This window comes from Corvus moneduloides, chromosome Z (assembly GCF_009650955.1).
Source record: "Corvus moneduloides isolate bCorMon1 chromosome Z, bCorMon1.pri, whole genome shotgun sequence".
NCBI lineage: Eukaryota > Metazoa > Chordata > Aves > Passeriformes > Corvidae > Corvus > Corvus moneduloides.
This window is the reverse complement of record NC_045511.1, coordinates 63,673,341-63,692,645: the sequence shown is the minus strand read 5'-3', so window position 1 is coordinate 63,692,645 and position 19,305 is coordinate 63,673,341. Positions and strand designations below refer to the sequence as shown.

Genomic DNA, 19,305 nt, shown 5'->3' with positions numbered 1-19,305 from the left:
AATTTTGTGTAATGAAGAGTGGAAGTATGTTTCATATAGTTCCTGATAGACGTAATGAGTGAGGTTTACCATTGCTATCATGCCTTTGTGATCAGTGGAGGTGCTCTAGGAATTGGTTAGGCCCACAGGTTAGATTTTGGCACAGTATCAATGATTTAATTATACATCGTTAAGAAATAAAACCAGATTTTATGATTTTATAACTCTCTGTTAAAGAGTTGTGAAAGGCTGGTGATGCCATGAAGATTTTTCGCCTTTTCTTTTACACACCTGTTATACCTTTTTACAACTTCTGTACTCTTAGTGCTTTTTGCCTACATTCTTGGACTTGTTAGTTCAGCTAGAAGACTAAACATTTTAGAAGCTTCATAGTTAGGGATCAGTGTGCCCCAGACCCCAAGGTCCTCTCCAGAACACATTCTATAAACTAAGATAGAACCATCCAGGGGAAGGTTCCTTGGGGAGGGGGGCTCACTTGAGCCTCTCATTGGGGAATCTTTGATAGATATGCTAATTAGTAAAGATCTATAATGTGATACCAGATCTTTTGGGGTGGGCATTGCGGTGTGTATTTTGGTACATTTGACCTGGACGTGTGCACCTAAGGATCCTTAAAATAAATACCAAGGTAAAATCCCCTTTCCCCTTCTAACCATGTTTGACTCTTGATTTTAAGACCAGGAAAAGGCATCAGTGGAGGGTAAATACCCTAGAAAATTATTTGGGCTCATTCAGAGAAAGTTACGTTATCTTGTTATTCTTGGCATTGTCCATGTTTGATAGGAGGGCCACAGAAGTCAGTACATTACTCATGCGTCTTAAAATCATGGTCATCTGGATATAATGTAAGGAGCTTGGAATCAAATCTGGACCAGAGTTAATTTTGTAGCACTGGTGTGTACAGATTCATGATCTAAATTGTGCATATTTGAATGGTGCCAGCTGTACCTAGTATTTCTGCCTGAGACTCTAAAAGGACTCAAGCTATTATCATCCTAGTATAGTATTCGGTAATGATAGGCTGCTGTTCAAGAAGATTCCACTCCAGTAAGAATCAGGGTGTTGTTATGTGTGGCCTGCACACATAGAAAGATTATGTCTCCTTGAAAAACAAGAAATATTATGAAGGAGTTAGTATTTAGAATTATGGAAGTTGGAAAACTATGGAAAAAGAAGAGAAAGCTGAATGGCAGCAAACCCAGAAAGCACCATATTTGAAGATGTCAGTAAATATTTGAGGATACAATATAACATCCAGTTAAAGTTGTAAGGAATAGTTTGATAGTAAGCTGCTGTTGCTGTTTGGACACAGATCTGCTCTGACAAATTTACGATACTCAGCAGTCTGCAGTAACGTAGTAAGGATGACAGCACAGATGCTAATGAGTTAGAGATTATATTATCCTACAAATATCTGTAAGGCTTAACTGAATCTATTCTGATGAGGTAGATGGAGATTGTTACATAAACAGTATATACATGGTTATATTCACCTTCCTCTTGAAATGAAGGTCTGGAAAACTATAGCAATCCGTGAAGCTATAAGGAAGCTAAAGACTGGCTGTGACTTACAGGAAGGCATTAGTGGAAATGAAGGGGAAACCTCATTAGTGATTTAATTCCACCCAAGCACAGTGTTTCCCTCCCCAGCATAGAGAAGAGTTCCTTTGCTAGGACATTTTAGTCACAGGCAGAGTCAGGCACCAGAGGGCTTGGCAAAGACTTCCTTTTTTCTGGTAGTACAGCAGATTGTGCCTTCGGTTTACAGTGATTCCTTACTTTTTGCTGGTTAAGCTGTCAGTCTAAAACGAAGTTGTCACAATTTACTTCTCTGTCTTTGTGTGTCCTAGAGTTGTTTACAGCGCTCCTTCAGAGCCGAAGTGTTCACCTGCCCTGCCTGCCGCTATGACCTGGGGAAGGGCTACACCATGGCTCCCAACAAGGTCCTGCAGACACTACTGGACCAGTTCTTCCCTGGTTACAGTAAAGGACGATGATGTGCTCAGACCCTTCTGTACTTCTCCCAGTGACTTTATAGAGAGTGAAGGGGGATAAACATGGGAAAGTCAGCAGTGGACCAGCCTGCTTGATGGGACTCAATATATTGTCACATTTTGAAGCAGCTAACCCTCTTCCCCTCATAGCCATTTTTGGTGTTGTGAGAACTCTAATTCTCAGCTGTCTTTTAACATCAAGGGTAGTTTTGGCCAGTTAACAAATAGTTTTTAAAGAAGAAAAAAAAAAAAAAAGAAAAAAAAAAGAAAAGAAAAGCCTCAGCTCTTACTGGCCTAGCTGATGCTTAATTTATGATTTGTTTTTTTTGTAACTACCTCAGGACAGAGGAAAGTAAATTGTGTCAAACAATGAAACAATGTTGGGGATGAAAAAAAGTTAGTGATGTTTTAGCTACACACTGCCTCCTGAATATTAGTTGTGCCTGGTCCATGTGGTTTGATTTACAAAAAAAAAAAAGAACCCAGTAACAAAACACAAACCAAAAGAAAAACCCACAAAAAACCAGGAAAAAGAAACAGATTCAGCACTTAAGCCATTTGGATTAAACAGTAAATTTTGTGGTGTGCATAATCCCTTTTTTGTCTTTTTCTTCTATTATGCTGTATTTTTTTGCAAGAACAGGCTGATTTTTAGTCTATTTTTGTGAGCTTCATTGTGCTTTTCTTGTATCTTATGCAAGTTGACTACTAATGACTAATGAGAACAATATGCATTGTTGCTGCATTAGTGTAAAGTGATCTGTGTTTTTTGCACTTAAAGAGGGTATTCAAGACACTCTAGTTGTGTAAAAAATAGTTCATATAAAAAAAGCCACTTCTGTATTAGTTAAACTGTATGCTTTTAGTAGGTCTTGTATCAGTGGCAATACATCTACACAGCATTAAAGGCAGTGCTAGCTTGGAGAGGGTTCAAATCGCTTCATATTGTGATCTGAAATTTTATATACAATATATTCCCCCCCCGCCCCCCAAATATACCTTATTAAATATTTTATGATTCAGAAAATTTGCTAGTTTTGTATTTACTATTGTCCACTTAATTAAGTCATCAGGTTTTTACAGAATTTATTTTTCAGGTTACTATGCTTTCCTTGGGTGGCTTTATTTTTCGGGTGTGAGGCTTTATATTCCTTAACTCATTTCTCAATGAAAAGAACACTTAATTTAAAAAAAGGCCAAACAACTCCAAATCAAAATCCAGTGGTGACATTAATACCTATGGAGTTGCTCACAGCCTGTAGCAGTGCTCTGTTCATGTCCCAGAGAGGGAGGGAGCCCTGCCTGTCCTGCTGGGCTGTCGGTGCAGCTGGGAGCTGTGGGATTCCTGCACGGTGGTTGGTCAGCTGGGTGAGTCCGATGGCCTCTGTAGGCACTGAGGTTGCAGTGACAGCCTGTAGCCCACAGTGCTACAGGTAGCTCAGTAATTTCTGGAGAAAACAGATATGATTTTACCTGTGTAACAGTCATCGCATCTATGCGGTAAGCACATAAGACTTCTAGCTTTTAGCTGAGTACTGTAAAATATTTTAATGCTTTGTTTTCCATTGGATAGATTTTACCAATTAATTCACAATATAAATTTTATCAGTTTTAGGTCAACAGTGGGAAGTTACCTTCTTTATACAAAAATATATAAACCAGTTTTTTAATATATTTTTTTCAGTGACATAATCAGGCAACATGACTGCTTTTAACAAATACTAAAGGAGCTTGTCAAGACTGTGGAATTAGATTGGCAACACAGAATGACTGTCCTTTCCTCACATTACAAGCCTGCAGTGGCTTTTCATGATTCTTACATCCTTAATACTATATCAATAGCTACTGAAAGCTAGAGTAAAAAAATTCTGATTTTCTTCACTATATATTGAGGTTATTTATGATGTAGGTGCAATTTTTCACATAAAAACTGGTATCTGGCCTGACTTTCCTTTAATGAAAGCCATTCCTGTCTCCTATCATCCACAGTCTCTTTGTGTAAAGCCCCCTATTGAAGACATGAGGTAGGTAATGAAAAAGTTGCAGTCCCAAAACTTTCACTGTAAAAGACCCAAAGTTTACAGTACTTAAAATATTGCTGTGAGCACCAGCCTCGTTTGTGTCACTTGAGAGAGAGTTCCCAGGCTGAGCGTGCACGTAGATCTTTAAGAAGAGTTTGAGTAGTTGCTGGTGGTAAGGTGCAAAACTCTGTGGTTCTTTCTGTGGTCTCAGTGTTGTCCCAGTGCCTGTTTCCTAATTCATGAAAATTGTGCTTCGTGTGGCTGAATGAGTTGCTCCCTTCAGGGATGCTCACATACATCAAACACAGACAACTCTGCACAGCCCTGGGCAGGTTCCTTTCAAATGTGCTCGTAGCACAAAGGTCTGACTGTGTAACTAGTCACACAGAGGATGGAGAGGATTGGTTTTTTGTAAATTTGATTTGGAACATGCTGGAAAAGGCTCCTGTTTAAGGTCTGAGTTCTGGCTGCAGAGTGATTTAATGTGGCACTGTGTGTTGCAGGAGGGCTCTGGTCTGAGTGCAGTTGGTGCTCTTGGAGGGCCACAGCTTCAGCTGTGCATCAATTTTTACACAAACTGTAGATAAACTAAGGCAAATTGAGTGCTCTGTATAAAAAAGCGCCAGAGGGAGACTTGAGAAACTGTAGAAAGAGAATGGTTTTTTTACCCAAGATTTAAGTAATACGAAAAAGTTCACAGTGGTCTTTTATGCCTTCTCCAGAATAAGAGAGGACTAGATGGAACCACTAAGAAAAAATGATGTGATATAGAACAAGATTGTTACTGCTTGGTAAAATGGATCATCCTGGCTCATTAAAAAAATTAGAGATTTATTTAAATATTAATCTCTGACAGTATTCCTTTGTGTAGAAGTTTATTGCTGCTGCAGCCATTGTCATAAATCAGAACTTAAGCTTCATAATTTCATATTGTTCTGTTGGACAAATCCAGCTGAAAAGTTTAAATCCAAAACATGACAACACTTAAAATTGTGACCAGTTTTATTAGACTAATAACACTGACAGGTAAAAAATCAGTATGAAATATTAACACTAGCAATGCTAGTTAGTGGTAATATGAGAAGTAAATTTTAAAATCTACTTAATCATTTTTTTACAAAATATAAACAATTACTTCTGCAGTTAATATTTATTAGTATTGCCTTGCATATCTGCATCTTTTCTACTTTTTAAACTGTATTTTCCATGCCACTTTGCAAATTGGGTGTTAGTTGTTAAAACTTCAGCACAAAACAGACAAAATGCTGAATCAAGGCAACTTCCAACATCAACTGCTGTGAAATAATCACATTTTGTTTACACCTAACATACTGATTGTATTTACATTTTAACTGAGCAGTGATTCAATTAACAAACGTGGTGATTATTCAAAATATACACAGTATAAATATCCCCAGGAAATCAGGAAAGGGCCATCCTGATGGAGTCAAAAATGCAGGCAGCTGGAAGCAGTCTTAGGAAGATGCTCTCTTCTGTTCAGAAAATGGAGATTCATAGGCTTCCATTGGTGGGCAGGTACAAACCAGATGTTGATCGCCATATATGTCATCAATGCGAGCAATTGTGGGCCAAAACTTGCTTTCAGGCTTCACAAATGGCTAACAGAGAGAAAAAAACCCAACCATCTTAATTTTTCTGCCAAGTAAAGCTACAAAATTGTAATAGACATTAGAAGCTTGAAGAATTACAAGTGCTGTGAAAGTGGATTTTTAAGCCATCCTTCAAATCTCTTAGCTGTCACTGAAAATTAACAAGCATGTACAATAGAGGTGACAGTCAAAAGAATGTTTAGATTTTCAAGAAAGTGTAGTCATGTCCTCTAACACATGCTTGCAAAGAAGCAGTTTTCATGAGATGAAAGAAAACTTTATTATCCTTTGAACAAACTGGCTTACAGATAGGAACGAAGGAAAAGTGGAGGAGACTGCTGTGCTGTTCAATATAGTTACAATATAATACATAAAGGAAAGTGGCAAACTTCACAGGTGTAGTTGAATTCTTATTCTTTGAAAGAGTACATATCACTAAAATACTTGCATTTAAGTTTCAGATAAGAAAGGTTGGTTACACCTACATTTAGCTGCTATGACTATGGAAGCAATTAGGAAGTCTGATATCAGAGTCCAGCTCCAATGTGACCTTTATTTGTAGCAGGTCCACACTGGTGTTGCTTTCTCCATGCTGACCATGGGGCATCTGGTCGCACCCTTATGCAAGTTCTTTTGAGCAGAGCTTTGAATGTCAGCACATGGGACTCTGTTTTGGGAGCCCTTGGTGCAGTATGTCAGAACTGAACAGGCTGTTTCCAATAGGAATGACTATTCAGTGTTGAAGTGCTAATTCAGAAATCCAAGTCTGAACCTACATGTAGAGATTTTTTTTTTTGAGCTCTTCTTTCCTTGTCTTTAAAAACAAAACTAATGAAATTGCAGTAGAGCTCACACACATAAAAATTGAGCTACAATAAAATGGCTCTGAAGTTTTCATTCTTACTACATTACTTCATCTCCAACTGAGTAAGAAACTACAGAGCACAAAGCATATTTATGTATTACCACACCACGAAGTTCCCATTATGTACTCACCAGTGGGAATGCTGCCACTTCTCTGGAGTAGGGACGATCCCACTTGGAAGAAGTGACACAGTTCAGAGTATGTGGTGACATCTGCAAGAAACAAGACATGTTTAGGACATGAATTTACTGAATTCAGTTGAGCATATCAGTGAGAAGCCTTCTTCAAGTTCACATTACCACATATGAATAATTACTGTCTAGAGAACACTGTTTATCAGGGGAGGTGGGGGAAAGGCAGATTTAAACCAGGAGGCAAGTCAGTATTTGGATTTTTTTTCAGTTTGCCTAAAGATGATACCCAAGGCTTGAATATGCTTTTGGCTTTTCACTAAATTTAGAAGTCAGTAAAATATTAAAAGAGTTGAACAGAATTTGAGCTGATACCAGTTCTGTCCTGCCATTGCTAAAATAATTAATTCAATCTTTATTTAATTGTTACTGCTAAGATCATTCCACTTCCTGTCTTAAGCACACAAAATAAGCGTTTCTCTTGTTACTTTGAGATAGTCTTGAAATATAGATTAAATGCTTGTGGAAATAACTTTCTCTGCTCTGTCAGCAAGGGCTTGACTTCTGACTTGAAAAAGTCAAAATTCAAATTTTAGAAAACATTGAAGGTTTCTCAAAAAAATACTGTGTTCACTGTTGTGCACTGTTAGTTTTGAGAGTACTGAAAGACCAGGACGTGGGCTTTTGTAGTCTCAAGGGTTGAGATCATGCTGGTACCTTGCTCTACATGTCATCTTACCTTTAGTGGGTTAATTTGGAGGTCCATCCTGCCCTCCTCTATTTCAGCAATTTCCTGCCGAATGTTGATCATTGCATCACAAAATCTGTCCAGCTCTGCTTTGTCTTCAGACTCTGTTGGTTCAATCATAAGTGTCCCTGCCACTGGCCAAGACATGGTTGGAGCATGAAAACCTGATGACAATAGCAGAAATCAGTCACTCTCAATAAGTTATAAGAGAATACATGCATTAGCTATCAGCAGATTAACAAATTCAGCCCTTCCTATACAATAATCTTTACAGGACTGAACATTGGTAGTGTTGGCACTATACTTTAGAGGTAAGACAGACTTTTCAAGTATCTTTGTTTTTAGCGCTGAAGGGTACCACCACTGTGTTATTTACAGTAGAGTTACACACTGATGTAATGAAACAGTTAATTAAAAAGGAACTTCAATATACTTATCTGTGGGAACTCACCTCTATACCTAGTGAAAAGTCTGTTTAAAGTGGTGCATGATATTTAAGGCTCACTTACAAAGGGCAGGAAGGGTGGGTTTTTTAGTATCACAATTAGGCTTTGGATTATTTCACTGAAGACATACTACTGATTAGGATTTTGACTGCTTTCATGCATATTTATTAGAAGCACAGTTCTATAGGATCAAGCAGTTCAATGGGTTCTCTTGTCTGGCAGCCAAAGAGCATCCACAGTCAGATCCTTAAGTGCCTGTGTACAAAACTGCATAAACTATATGAGGATGGAACTGTTGAAATCCTATTATCCTACTTCAACAGTATTTCTTTTTTTTCCCCTATTTTATTTTGTTTTGCTTTGTTGGAATCTTATTAAGCTTTTGGCTCCAACCCACTTATTCCGAACGGTTGAGAGTCATGTAATCAGTAATTTGATGGGGCAGTAGACAAAACTGTGAAGTAGCAGCAGAGTCAGAAGTACCTACTACAACTCAGTATATGCAAATATCTCTCCAAGCCCTTAAAGAACATGAGGAAGCCTGCAATGATTGTGACAGATTCATCATCCATAAGCACAGAACTAGAATGTTTGTGTCTCCCTTTAGAAGAGATTTAGAAAATTTTCACTTGCAGTGCTATTTTAAAGAATAGACATTTGATTTACCATAATCCTGAAGCCTCTTAGCAACATCTACAGCTTCAATGTTTGCTGTTTTTTTGAAAGGTCTTGTATCCAAAATGAATTCATGGGCTACATAACCTGTAAGTGAAAAAGTGAACACTAGGTTTACTTAGTAGGGGAACAATGCAATTTACCAATCTGTCTGTTCTGGTTGGCTTTGTGGAGAACATGGCAAAAAGACAAACTCAAAAATATCCACTTGGGCAAAACCTCAAATCTGAGAAATTGTCAGGTAGGAGACATACAACTCAATTTTTGAAGACTGGCTCCTTGAGTCCCACATCACGTTAAGAAGAAGCCTCATCCAGACTAGGATGAAGACCAGAATCACGAATGAGTGGTCAAAGTAACTCCTACAATTTACAAGTTCTCTGATAAATTAATTGGATTTGTCAATGGCCCAACACCACTTGGGTCTTAGGCTATCCTAAATTAATCAAGATAACCAGTTTTATCTTATGCCAGAGCAAATCTCATATCTAGTGTTATACAGAGGCTAAAGGCAAAAGTTATCTGTATTTATATGCATGATTCTGGAGAACCTTGTTTCATTATATTGTTAGATCCTTAAAAATTTGCAACTTTCATTCAATTCTATTAAAGTACAACTTGCAGGTTTAACCAAGGTGTACACCATTAAACTTAAGACATATATTTTAAAGATAATGTATATTGTACTCAAATGTTCTTCGATGCTGTTCAGCTTAAACAAGCAAAATAAATTCTCTGATAGTTACTCTACTATCACAATAATTTTTTTCATCTTCATTACTGCTGTCCTGTTGCAAGTCTGGAGAGCCAAAACAGGGTACCAGAATGTAGCTCAAATATTGTGCATTACCAAGGGGATTCTGTCTTATCTCACAAAAGTGAACAAGGAGCAGAAATGAGGGAAACTTGGTGGTATTTTTGTTTCAGAGAAAGTGTGCAAGGGGAAGTACAGGTCCAAAAATTACTTCCAGTTCCTAAATTGTTGCACCATTGGTTGTGGAGATTTGGAAGTCTCAACTTGTTTGCTTTTCCTTTTTCTAATGTTCATTAATCTGCCATTAGATTAGATTTCAAGGAGAACAATCTAATGGTTTATCTTTCGGCATAATTTTTTCTCATTACAAACAGATATTACTTTTCTTCTACTTCCAAATATCTCAGTTTCATTGCAATACATCCATAGAAGAAGTGTGGCAGGCTATTTCTCTCCTTGTGAACAACATCAAGAGAAGTTTGAAATGCAGCTATCACATAGCATTAAAAAAAAAAACCATACTGCAAGCCAACTTCTACATGAAGCAAAAAAAAGTCAGACTGCTAGGGAAAAAAAAAGTCTAATACTTGCCTCTTGCTCCTCTGAAAAGGACTTTGTAGTGTTTCTCTAGCCTCTTTGCCATGTAGTTTGCATTTAGTATAGCAATCTCAGAAGCATGCTTCAGACCCTTTGCTCCCATTGTCTGAAAGAAAGATAACATGAAGAAACAGATCTAAAGCAGGTCCCAAGCAAGCCAAGTGTGCTCCTGCAGTGGCAAGCACGACAGACAGCACACCTCGATGCACCTGGCTAGTTCTAAGGCAGTCACTCTGCTGTTACACTTTTCCACACGACACTCATGGAGAAGCACTGAATACTGACTGAGAGCACCTTTGGTGTACATAGATTACGAGAGTATCTACTGTGTAAGAGGTTTAGCGTGAAGTCCACAAGTGAGTGACCCAAACCTTTCCTCAAACTGAGAAGCTTTGAACTAAATAGAAAAAAGTGCGAACACAAACAATGCCGAAAGGCACAGGCTGCCTGTCTCCATCCCACAGCAAGAGTGTGCAGAGAACTGTAGATGGGACAGTGTAAATAGATGGCATTTTGCACTGTGAAGAAACAGCTCCCCTTAAAAATTTCTAAGGGATTAAATATTCTGCAATGGGAACCAGCTTACAGTCACAAGTGATTTTTACCCACAGCTGAAAAGCCACCATGGAAATTGTGCCAGTTCATAGTTGCACGTTTTGAATTCCAGGAGAGCTGGTTTCCGCAGCAGAGGAAGTTTCCGTGGTTAATAATATGAAACTGGCAACAAAGTATCCTGAATGACAGCTGCCTAGGTTCAATCTTCCCCAACTCTGTCACTGGAAGCCTTAAATGTTGCTCAGAGTCCCAGTGCACCCTTCTCTCAAATAGAATGTGAGTCAACATTCATCTCTGTTGGCTAAACACTTCCATACATGTAACCAAATATTTGCTGTTTTATCACTAAATTGCAAGGGATTAACAAATTACACAGATCATGATCAAACTGTCTCACATGTAAAGCCAAAAACTAAGTTCAGTTTTCAAACTCAGTAAAATCTTCCGGAATTCAGGATATTGTAAAGTTGAATGTTACACAGATGTCAAGTGTAACAATACTGAATCACACAACTAAAAATACTCTTGGGGGAACAGTAATTACCAAGCAGCTTTTAAACATGAAAACTTCAATGTCAGAAAGTGGAAGCCTGACTGCAGTTTTCTGCCTGGTATCCACTTATCTCAAGAGTTATTACAGACAAGAGATTAAAGAGACAGCAGTTGTCCTGACATCCTTTCTCATGGCAACATTGTCCTACTATAAAACAAGTAGGCTTGATGGATGTAAATAACCTATGACTGTACTGTAGTCACCTGCATTTCAGTCTGTGCAAACATCTTATGATGAGTTGCTCTTAAACCTTTTCTTGTGATTCCAGTGGTGATTGAACTTGAAAGAGAAACAGAACCTCAGCTGATACTCCTTATAAAAGTCTACACACCTTGATATACACCCAGGAAATTGGCAATATAGCACTGGAACCCCAAGGTGCAGCACTGACAGTACCCAAAGAACATGCATCCTTATCCGGCTGTATTTTGATGACAGGGTGGGTAGGCAAGTAGGGAGCCAAATGTTTCTTCCTAAAACAAAAACATTGATTTTAGAACTTAAATGTGTGTTCCTGTGTTACCATATCTGGACAGTTTCAGCAGTAGTTTTTCTTCACCTTGCTTCCACCTACAGTCCTCCAGGAAAGTCTGGTCTATGCTTTCTTCAAAGGAAAGTTTATTAACACAACTGGTACCAGTGGAGGATGGCACTCAGTTTTCAACCTATCACAAGATATTCATGGTGCTATCCAAATAAAAATTACCTCCTTTAAACAAGATTATTTTCCTTTAAACATGAATGCTCCACAGGATAAATTCACACAGCTCATATACCACTTCTGTGTTCTGGATTACAAGCAGTATTATCAGCCCTCAAGTCTACAAATCATCCCTTACCCAGGAAAGAGATTGCTGAGTGAGGTCTACCATACACACTAAAAGGCCACCATGGAAGCCAGGGTTTGGGAATACAGATGGACACCACCATTCATGAGATCAGCACATGACTGTGCTGGAGAAGGATGGACATTTACAACCAGCATAACACCTCTCCCATCCACGACTCTGTACTGAAGGGAACGGCCAACCAAGATTCAATAAGGGATATATATGTATATATATATATATGGTTTTTTTTAAGAGATACCCACACTCCAATTGGTCCCATTCCAGGTCCTCCTCCTCCATGGGGAATGCAAAAGGTTTTGTGAAGATTTAAGTGAGAGACATCAGAGCCATAATCTCCAGGACGACACAGACCAACCTGTAAAGGGAATACTCTGTTTCAATACATTCTTCATATGCCATTTAAGACCTATTAATGAATGCAAGAAGAAGAGGTTGAAAAAGATGGTGTATGTTTTTATGGTTTTCTTTATCATGATGCATCATAAACAAGAACTTGATGCAAATAATATTTTGCTTTAGGAATTCTTAATTATGTCTGTAAAGAGTATCTTTGATAAAGGTTAGGCAGACTAAGCCAATTTCAGTGAACAACTCACACATCTTATGACACGTTTCAGGGCAAAATCAAAGAAAAGAGAATTACTTTCACCATCTTTTATTACTGTTCTTGGAAATACCACCTCCTCCCCCTAACACTGCCATCTTGCATGGAAGCGGTGTTATGGTCTGAACTAAGTACAGCTGTGCTGTTTTTACTCCAGGGACTCCCAGTAGTAATAAAACTGCCTAGATTTTGTACCTGAGCATTCATATTTGCTCCATCTAAGTAAACTTGGCCTCCATGTTTGTGAATGAGGTCACACACATCTCCAATCTCCTCTTCAAACACACCATTGGTGGAAGGGTATGTGATCATGATGGCTGCCAAGTTCTCCTTGTGCTTGTCCACCTGGTGGCAGGGAGGGGAGAGAAGAAAATGTCACTGAGGCCCCTAGAGCTTCTCAAGATTTTATTTTTAAAAAGTACAACAGAAGTCAAGATGTTTTACAGGTGAGAAGCAAGTCTATCAGCTGATAGTCTAAGTAGTTTATAATCAGCAAAGGAAACCAGGCTCCTTCCTTTGGCCATGCCTATGGAAAAAGAGTGATTTCTGAATAAATCAGAATTTTAAATCAGGGAAGAAGGCAGGTATTAAAAGATATATAGATATATATATAGATATATATATATATAGTCATTTCTGGGACCTTCAGACAACCAAATGAAACATCTGGCCTTAATGTGAAATAATGACCATTCCCCCTACTTTCAGCAACAGAGCTCTACGATTACCATAAAAGTTTGTTCAAATGTGGAAATGTGTCCTGCTAATCTCCCTTGGATTGCAAGAGTCACCTGCAGCCAGTACGCTTAAAAAAAGAGAAAAAAAAGTTGCCTAGCGACACCATCTCCAGCAGAGGTGGACTCAAACTTTGCTAAAAGAAGGCTGAAGTGCAGTTTCAAATGCTTCACATTCATGATCATGGCTTGTTTATTTCCAGTACTAGCTGTGGACCAAAAGGGTCTGCTATAAAAGAGTCTACTGTGTAGAAAGACTCTTTGAGCAAGTCCTGCACCAAAGATCCTCAAATTAAAAGAAATCTCACAAGTGTCACATGGTAAGTGTCTGAGTGAGCAAAAAACAAAAGAAAAAAAGAATTACTTACTTTCCAAGCATGTATTCACTATTATTACTTTATTTTCTCTCACAGAAAAATGTGATTCAGCTGCCAACAGTATTACCTTCAGAGAAGAAGTGTTCCTGCCTTGAAAATCAAAGATAATTTAATACTCACCATTGCTTTTAAATGGGAAATATCAATGCTCCCATTTTTATCCACTTCAATTGGCTGAATCTTCATCCCTGCCATTTGTGCACTTGCTGGATTAGTACCATGAGCAGATTTAGGAATAAGGCAAACCTTTGAAGGGAAAGAAAAACAGAACCTAAAGTATAACTAGTTAAAAAAATCTTTATGTTTTACGGTCTACACTCAGCTACAATTAATTATCAAAGTTTCAAAAAGAAATACTGATTGTACCAGCGAATTGCCTCTTCTGCTGAATGATGCAACTTTTTTAAGAAAATCCATTCAGGTATTAGCATTTAAATACTCATTACTAAAGTTTCATTTGCTGCATAATCATATTTAGGCATGCAATTCCAGAATATTATTTCAGATACTCTTATTTAGAATCTCTTTGTCTCACTCCACCTTTTTTTAAAACACTGATTTTTTTTTTGATTTTTTTTTTAACAGTTATCAGTCTCCATATGTACAAAGACTTGAAAGAAAAACTGTCTAATTCCAAATTTCCACTACAGCTTTTTCTGGTTTCCAAAGCATTTTCTTCTGTATTCTGTTCAAAACAAAAATTTAAACCAAAATATTTTTGCTATAGATAAGAAATTCAGAGCTAGTTGCATGCTCTGTACAATTAATTTAAGAAGAAAAAAAAGAGAAGCACTTCTACTTAAATAAATGTAGGCTCTTGTTAACGGTAGGAAAATGGTACACGTGTCAGGATATTTCCAGACATTTTCTAGTAATTCCACCCCTTGTAAAGACAATAAATACTTCTCACAAAAAAAAAAAATCCTTTGCTTCTATTCAATAGGGAAATTGAAACATCTGTCTATAATGACTCTCTTGGAAATATTTAACTATGCTTCTTAAGTTATTCAAGCTCAGCTTCATTAAACAAGGGCACAGCACTTTGTTTTCCTGAGAAACTGCACGATGGCTCATGGAGCTCCATCATCCACAGCGATGCTGAGACAGATGTGAATTCCTTCAGAACGCTGGAAGCACAGGGATCCCAGCGCCAGTGCCAGGAAGCACTGTGCCACACCTGCAGCCATTTTACCTGCGCAGCTGAAATGTAAAGTGACTCCAGGTGGCCACTGAGTCTTGCAGGGTACAGACATTACCGATCTCACAAAAAAGCAGAGATGTGAGCTGTCCGTTCATGTCCATACTTTTTTCCCACGAGAGGGCACCAAATCCAAACAAGGCCAACTGTGAGACCCTTGAACTGCTGGTTTAATTACTTTCTCCAGCCCAGGAGAAAAGGGCAGTTCAGTTGAAAGGTCAACATTTCACAGGCTGTCTTATTTTCTTATTCCTTTTCACTCTTTCCCAAGAGTATCACAATTTTCTTGTAACATTTGAAATCTGTAAATTGTGAGTAGAGTGCAAGCAGCCCCCAGGCTCTCCTGTGCAGTTCACCTCTGGATATTTCCAGAGGTATCACTCAGAGATGTCCAAGGATCTTGCACAGAGTAAGACAAATGGCAGATCATATGCAGATAATCAGAAGACAACTCTCCAACAAATAGAATTTTAGCCTAATTTCACTTCCCACTGAGAAAAACTACTCACAAAGCAAAGTTTGTAACTGTAAAGGGTGGTTGCCTTCTATTAAGTTTGACATGATCTGGATATAAGAAAGAAACAAAGAAGAGGACAACACTTAGATTCAATTTTAGGTAGTTTTCTCACACAGAGGCTATAGTTCCCAGGAGGCCAGGACAGTGACCCTTCCATTTTGAGAAGGCAAATGAGTCTCAAAGCTGAGGATGAAATCAGGTTCAAAGGATATGGATGTTATTGCACTAAGGATTTTTTTCTACTGTTTAAAGCCAACTCTATGAGTGTGTGAAAGAAGAAGACCTAAGTAATCTCAAATTTCCAAGAAGTTTTTGATGTGGTCCCAAAAAAGCGTTCCTAAACTAACTTTTAGTGGGTTAAGTGGGAAGGTACATGTGGGTAAATATTTAATGAATACATGGCAAAGAAATGAAAAGAAAAATAGTCAGTTTTCACTGTAGGGAAAGGTCATCCTAATAGAATATTATCAATATCTGTGCTGATTCTCTAGCATTTAAAATTACTCATAATTGGGTTTATAATGGAGATACACAGTGAAATGCCAAATATCCTGTTAATACAAAACGCCCCAGGTCACTAAAAGAACTGATTGCAGAGTTCAGGAAAGGACCCACAGTACTGAGAAGCAGCATTCAAAGCAGTGTATGTATACTGGAACCAGACAGATCTAAAGTATGACACGAGCAAACACATCTTAACAACACACCACTGTGATCTTTAGCTTTGAACCTACTACTACTGAAAGATCTCACAGTTTTGGTGGAAAAGAAAGCAACTGCGTCAAAAACCAGAAAGGGAGTAAGAGAAAAAAGTGAAAGGAACACAGAAACTTTAAAGATAAACAAAGTTATAAAATCGCTTTTTTGAGAAGGATGGACAAATAACTTGAATCCAACTAGGAAATGAGGATGGATAAGGATAAAATAAATAATCCCAGAATTAACACATGATATATCAGCTGTGAACATGGAAGAACTGTTCTTCATCTTTCAAGAGTGAGAGGGTGTTACATGAAATTGTAAACTCAATATCTCAATCTTCTTTCCTTCCTTCCTTTCTTCACTATGTCCCATGGCTGGCCACATGGCACATGCAATGGTTGCTTGGGAATTAAAATGTCGTAAGCATGACCTTCTCTGCTTTACCCTCCTTTCCCTGAGCTTTTGTTGTTGAGCATGCCATTATATAGCATCAACATCCCTTTGGTCAGCCAGGGTCAGCTGTCCTGGCTGTGTCTCTCCCAGCCTCCTTGCTGGGAAAGGACAGGGTCAGCACAGGGCAGTGGCATAGAGAGAAGAAAGCCTTGACACTCTGAAAGCACTGTTCACCATTTGCCAAGAGATCCCTGTGTTATGAACAGTGCTTCAGCCACAAAGCACTGCACCATATGGCTGCTATGGAGAAAGTTAAATGCACCCTAGTCAGACACAGTACAATCACCCTTTCTGGGTGATTCTCACTCTCTGTAAAAACTTCTAAGATGGTACCGAGGATCCGTGCGGGAAGCAGGGAACACTGAAAGCCTATCAGAGGGGATGATACACAACCTAGTTGCTCTCTAGGTGAGTCCCAGCTGCTGAATCAACTCTTCCCTTCTCCACTTCTCACCCAACACTCTTCCCTACATGATTGTTGACACTTACGGTTCTGTGACGTTCTCCTTTGGCATTTAAATAAGCTTTGATTGCAGCCAAGCCTGCATACTCTCCTTGGGCTCCACTGCAAGAAGAACACAAACACTGTTACACAGCACACACATCAGGAAGTGCCACCTCTCTGCCAGAGCTTCAAAACTGTCCAACCCTGACCCTTATCAATGACTTCAGGCAAGTATCACCAAATTAAAAGGAGCACATCCCATAGGTTAAATTACAAATGGACATGTTTAAATTAACAGCTGGATGTGAATGAAAAGAGTAGATGACAAAGGTTATGCCATTTTATGTGTTTACACTATGACGTTAAATCCTTCTGGTGACTGAGCTGATCCACATTTCTGCACCTAGCAGGGCTCTGTGCTTGATTACAGAGAGGCAAACTAATACTGAAATGCATAGCAAAGTGTATGCAATGAAACATAAAAGGTCTTTCAGTGACACCCTCAGTGTAGAGTAAGTTCATGCTGTTCATTTTGTATCAAAACTGCTAATGGACATAAACGGGCTGCAGCAGTACTCATGAAATGCTGCTTTATTAATTTCAGTGAGCATGCAGATCTTAGGCATTCTTCAGTCAAACCTCATGCACTAACTACCATTTTCAACAATTAAACAGTTGGCAGGTCATACAGCTAATTCCTATTCCAAATCTTTATTTTTAGTTCATAGAGAGGGAAATATTAAAGGAATTAAATGACCAAATCATAAAACTTTCAGAAGAGATGAGACAAAATAGGATACCATAGTTTTTAAAAAAAAACCTACTTAGTAATTTCATAATCTTGCATTCAAGACAAATTTGATTTTAGTAAATTCTTCCATTTTCAGTTTGCACTTTTTTGGAGATAAGTTTTTGGAATCATGTGTCAAGGTGCAAATACTCAGAAAAAAAGGTACTACCTATTTGGTTGGAAGGAGATTTTGTCATAGCCAGTAATCTCACATAGGTCCTTCTCTAAATCCTTGAAAAGCTGCTGATATCCTTGAGCTTGATCCAGGGGAACAAAAGGGTGGATGTTGGCAAATTCTCTCCATGAAATAGGCTATAAAAACAAAACAAACAAAGAGTGCTGTAACAAAATACTCTACAGACAACTCTGTTTTGTTGTTAAACACTGTGAAGGAAAGAAGTTGCCTTGTGGTCAGTTAAGTATCAAACACCAAGTACGTTGATCTGCTGGAGGCTTGGGAGGCTCCTGGCAGGCCCAGAGGGATCTGGACACGCTGGATTGATGGGGCCAAAGCCAGTTGTGTGAGATTCAACAAGGCCTAACGTTAACTGATTTAATGTTAACGTTTTAGCTTTTTATTTTGGTGATCAGATTACCATACAAAGATTTTGGGGCATTATAAAGAGATTACCCCCAAAGCTTAGAAGTAGCTTACAGAATGCATTTGCCCCTTTCCCTCTTGCTCTTTTTTCCCTTCTCAACAGATCACCAAGTAAATGCTGATGTTTGAGCTATGGGATGGTACAGAAGCCTAGAAGATAAGGGGCTAATGTATATGTCTCAAACACTGATAGACAGATAGCTGTGGAACCAACCAAGGACTTTTGACAAAAACACGCTGTGTAAATGGGCAAGAAACAACAGGAGGAAAATGAAGATATCTGGGGACTCTTCAGCTGGGGAAAAGAGGATTATCCTAAGAAGTTGCAAACTGAAAAAGAAGCATGAATTGTCAGTCCCACCTGACTCTTTCCATATTTCTGAGGATTTGATTTTAAGATTTGTAAAGCAGACAGAAGTTAGGTAATGCAACACTGCTTGAGGGAACAGGACTGTGATACCTAATTCCAAAAATTATTTTCATTATTTTTTTCAAAATGGAGTCTTCAAGACCACACACTCTCCTACTGTTGTTGCAGTCCTACTTGTGCTTTTCAGAACTTTTCCTTAGAGGAAAAGGGAGAGGGTGACTTCCGCTACCCCTGAAACTGCCTCCTCACTCAGCTGGAGTATTAGACCAAGAGCAGCCTTTATTTCTCTACAATGATGCTGGCTAGATAGTTTATTCATGTGGGTATCAAGTGAGACAGTATTATTGCAACTTACCGTGAGTTCAGCTGAACTATTGAGCTTCATTGTGCAGGACCCCTAAAAATACAAACACACTTTAGTATTTATTGAAATACACAAACACCTATGTAAGTATATAATTTTTTGTCTTTTTGGTAAATACCTACCAAGGGAATCATGCTGTGAACAAGAGAAATATCTTTGTTTTCCAATCTTTTCATGTACCGCACTATATTTGTCTCAGAGTGATAGCTGGAGAACACAAAACACAGTGGTAAGGCAAGCAGATCAGCTATACCAGCTGCTAACATAGGAAAAGAACACAAAAAGGAAGACTGATGACAGTTATTAATATATACTAAGTAGTTCTTTCCAAACAGGCACTCTAAGCTTGC

The 19,305-nt window shown here is 38.5% G+C and overlaps 2 protein-coding genes across 5 annotated transcripts in view; one reads left to right on the top strand and one right to left on the bottom strand.

The window, feature by feature from the left end:
• UHRF2 (ubiquitin like with PHD and ring finger domains 2) overlaps positions 1–3,021 on the top strand; it is an 80,485-nt gene extending 77,464 nt beyond the window's left edge. For all 4 annotated transcript variants that reach the window (XM_032097235.1, XM_032097237.1, XM_032097236.1 and 1 more), the window contains exon 16: positions 1,851–3,021. In XM_032097235.1, coding sequence (XP_031953126.1) covers positions 1,851–1,997 — 147 coding nt within the window. In that variant the 3' untranslated portion in view covers positions 1,998–3,021. The remainder of the gene's footprint in view (positions 1–1,850) is intronic.
• A 1,978-nt stretch (positions 3,022–4,999) lies between these two features.
• The window catches only part of GLDC (glycine decarboxylase), a 37,973-nt gene continuing 23,667 nt past the window's right edge, over positions 5,000–19,305 (bottom strand). The window contains exons 13-25 of the mRNA XM_032097234.1: positions 19,078–19,162; positions 18,947–18,988; positions 17,790–17,932; positions 16,875–16,950; positions 13,636–13,761; positions 12,600–12,749; positions 12,043–12,155; positions 11,281–11,422; positions 9,836–9,947; positions 8,482–8,577; positions 7,361–7,533; positions 6,622–6,702; positions 5,000–5,634 (exon numbers count right to left, since the gene is read on the bottom strand). Coding sequence (XP_031953125.1) covers positions 5,491–5,634; positions 6,622–6,702; positions 7,361–7,533; positions 8,482–8,577; positions 9,836–9,947; positions 11,281–11,422; positions 12,043–12,155; positions 12,600–12,749; positions 13,636–13,761; positions 16,875–16,950; positions 17,790–17,932; positions 18,947–18,988; positions 19,078–19,162 — 1,483 coding nt within the window. The 3' untranslated portion in view covers positions 5,000–5,490. The remainder of the gene's footprint in view (positions 5,635–6,621; positions 6,703–7,360; positions 7,534–8,481; positions 8,578–9,835; positions 9,948–11,280; positions 11,423–12,042; positions 12,156–12,599; positions 12,750–13,635; positions 13,762–16,874; positions 16,951–17,789; positions 17,933–18,946; positions 18,989–19,077; positions 19,163–19,305) is intronic.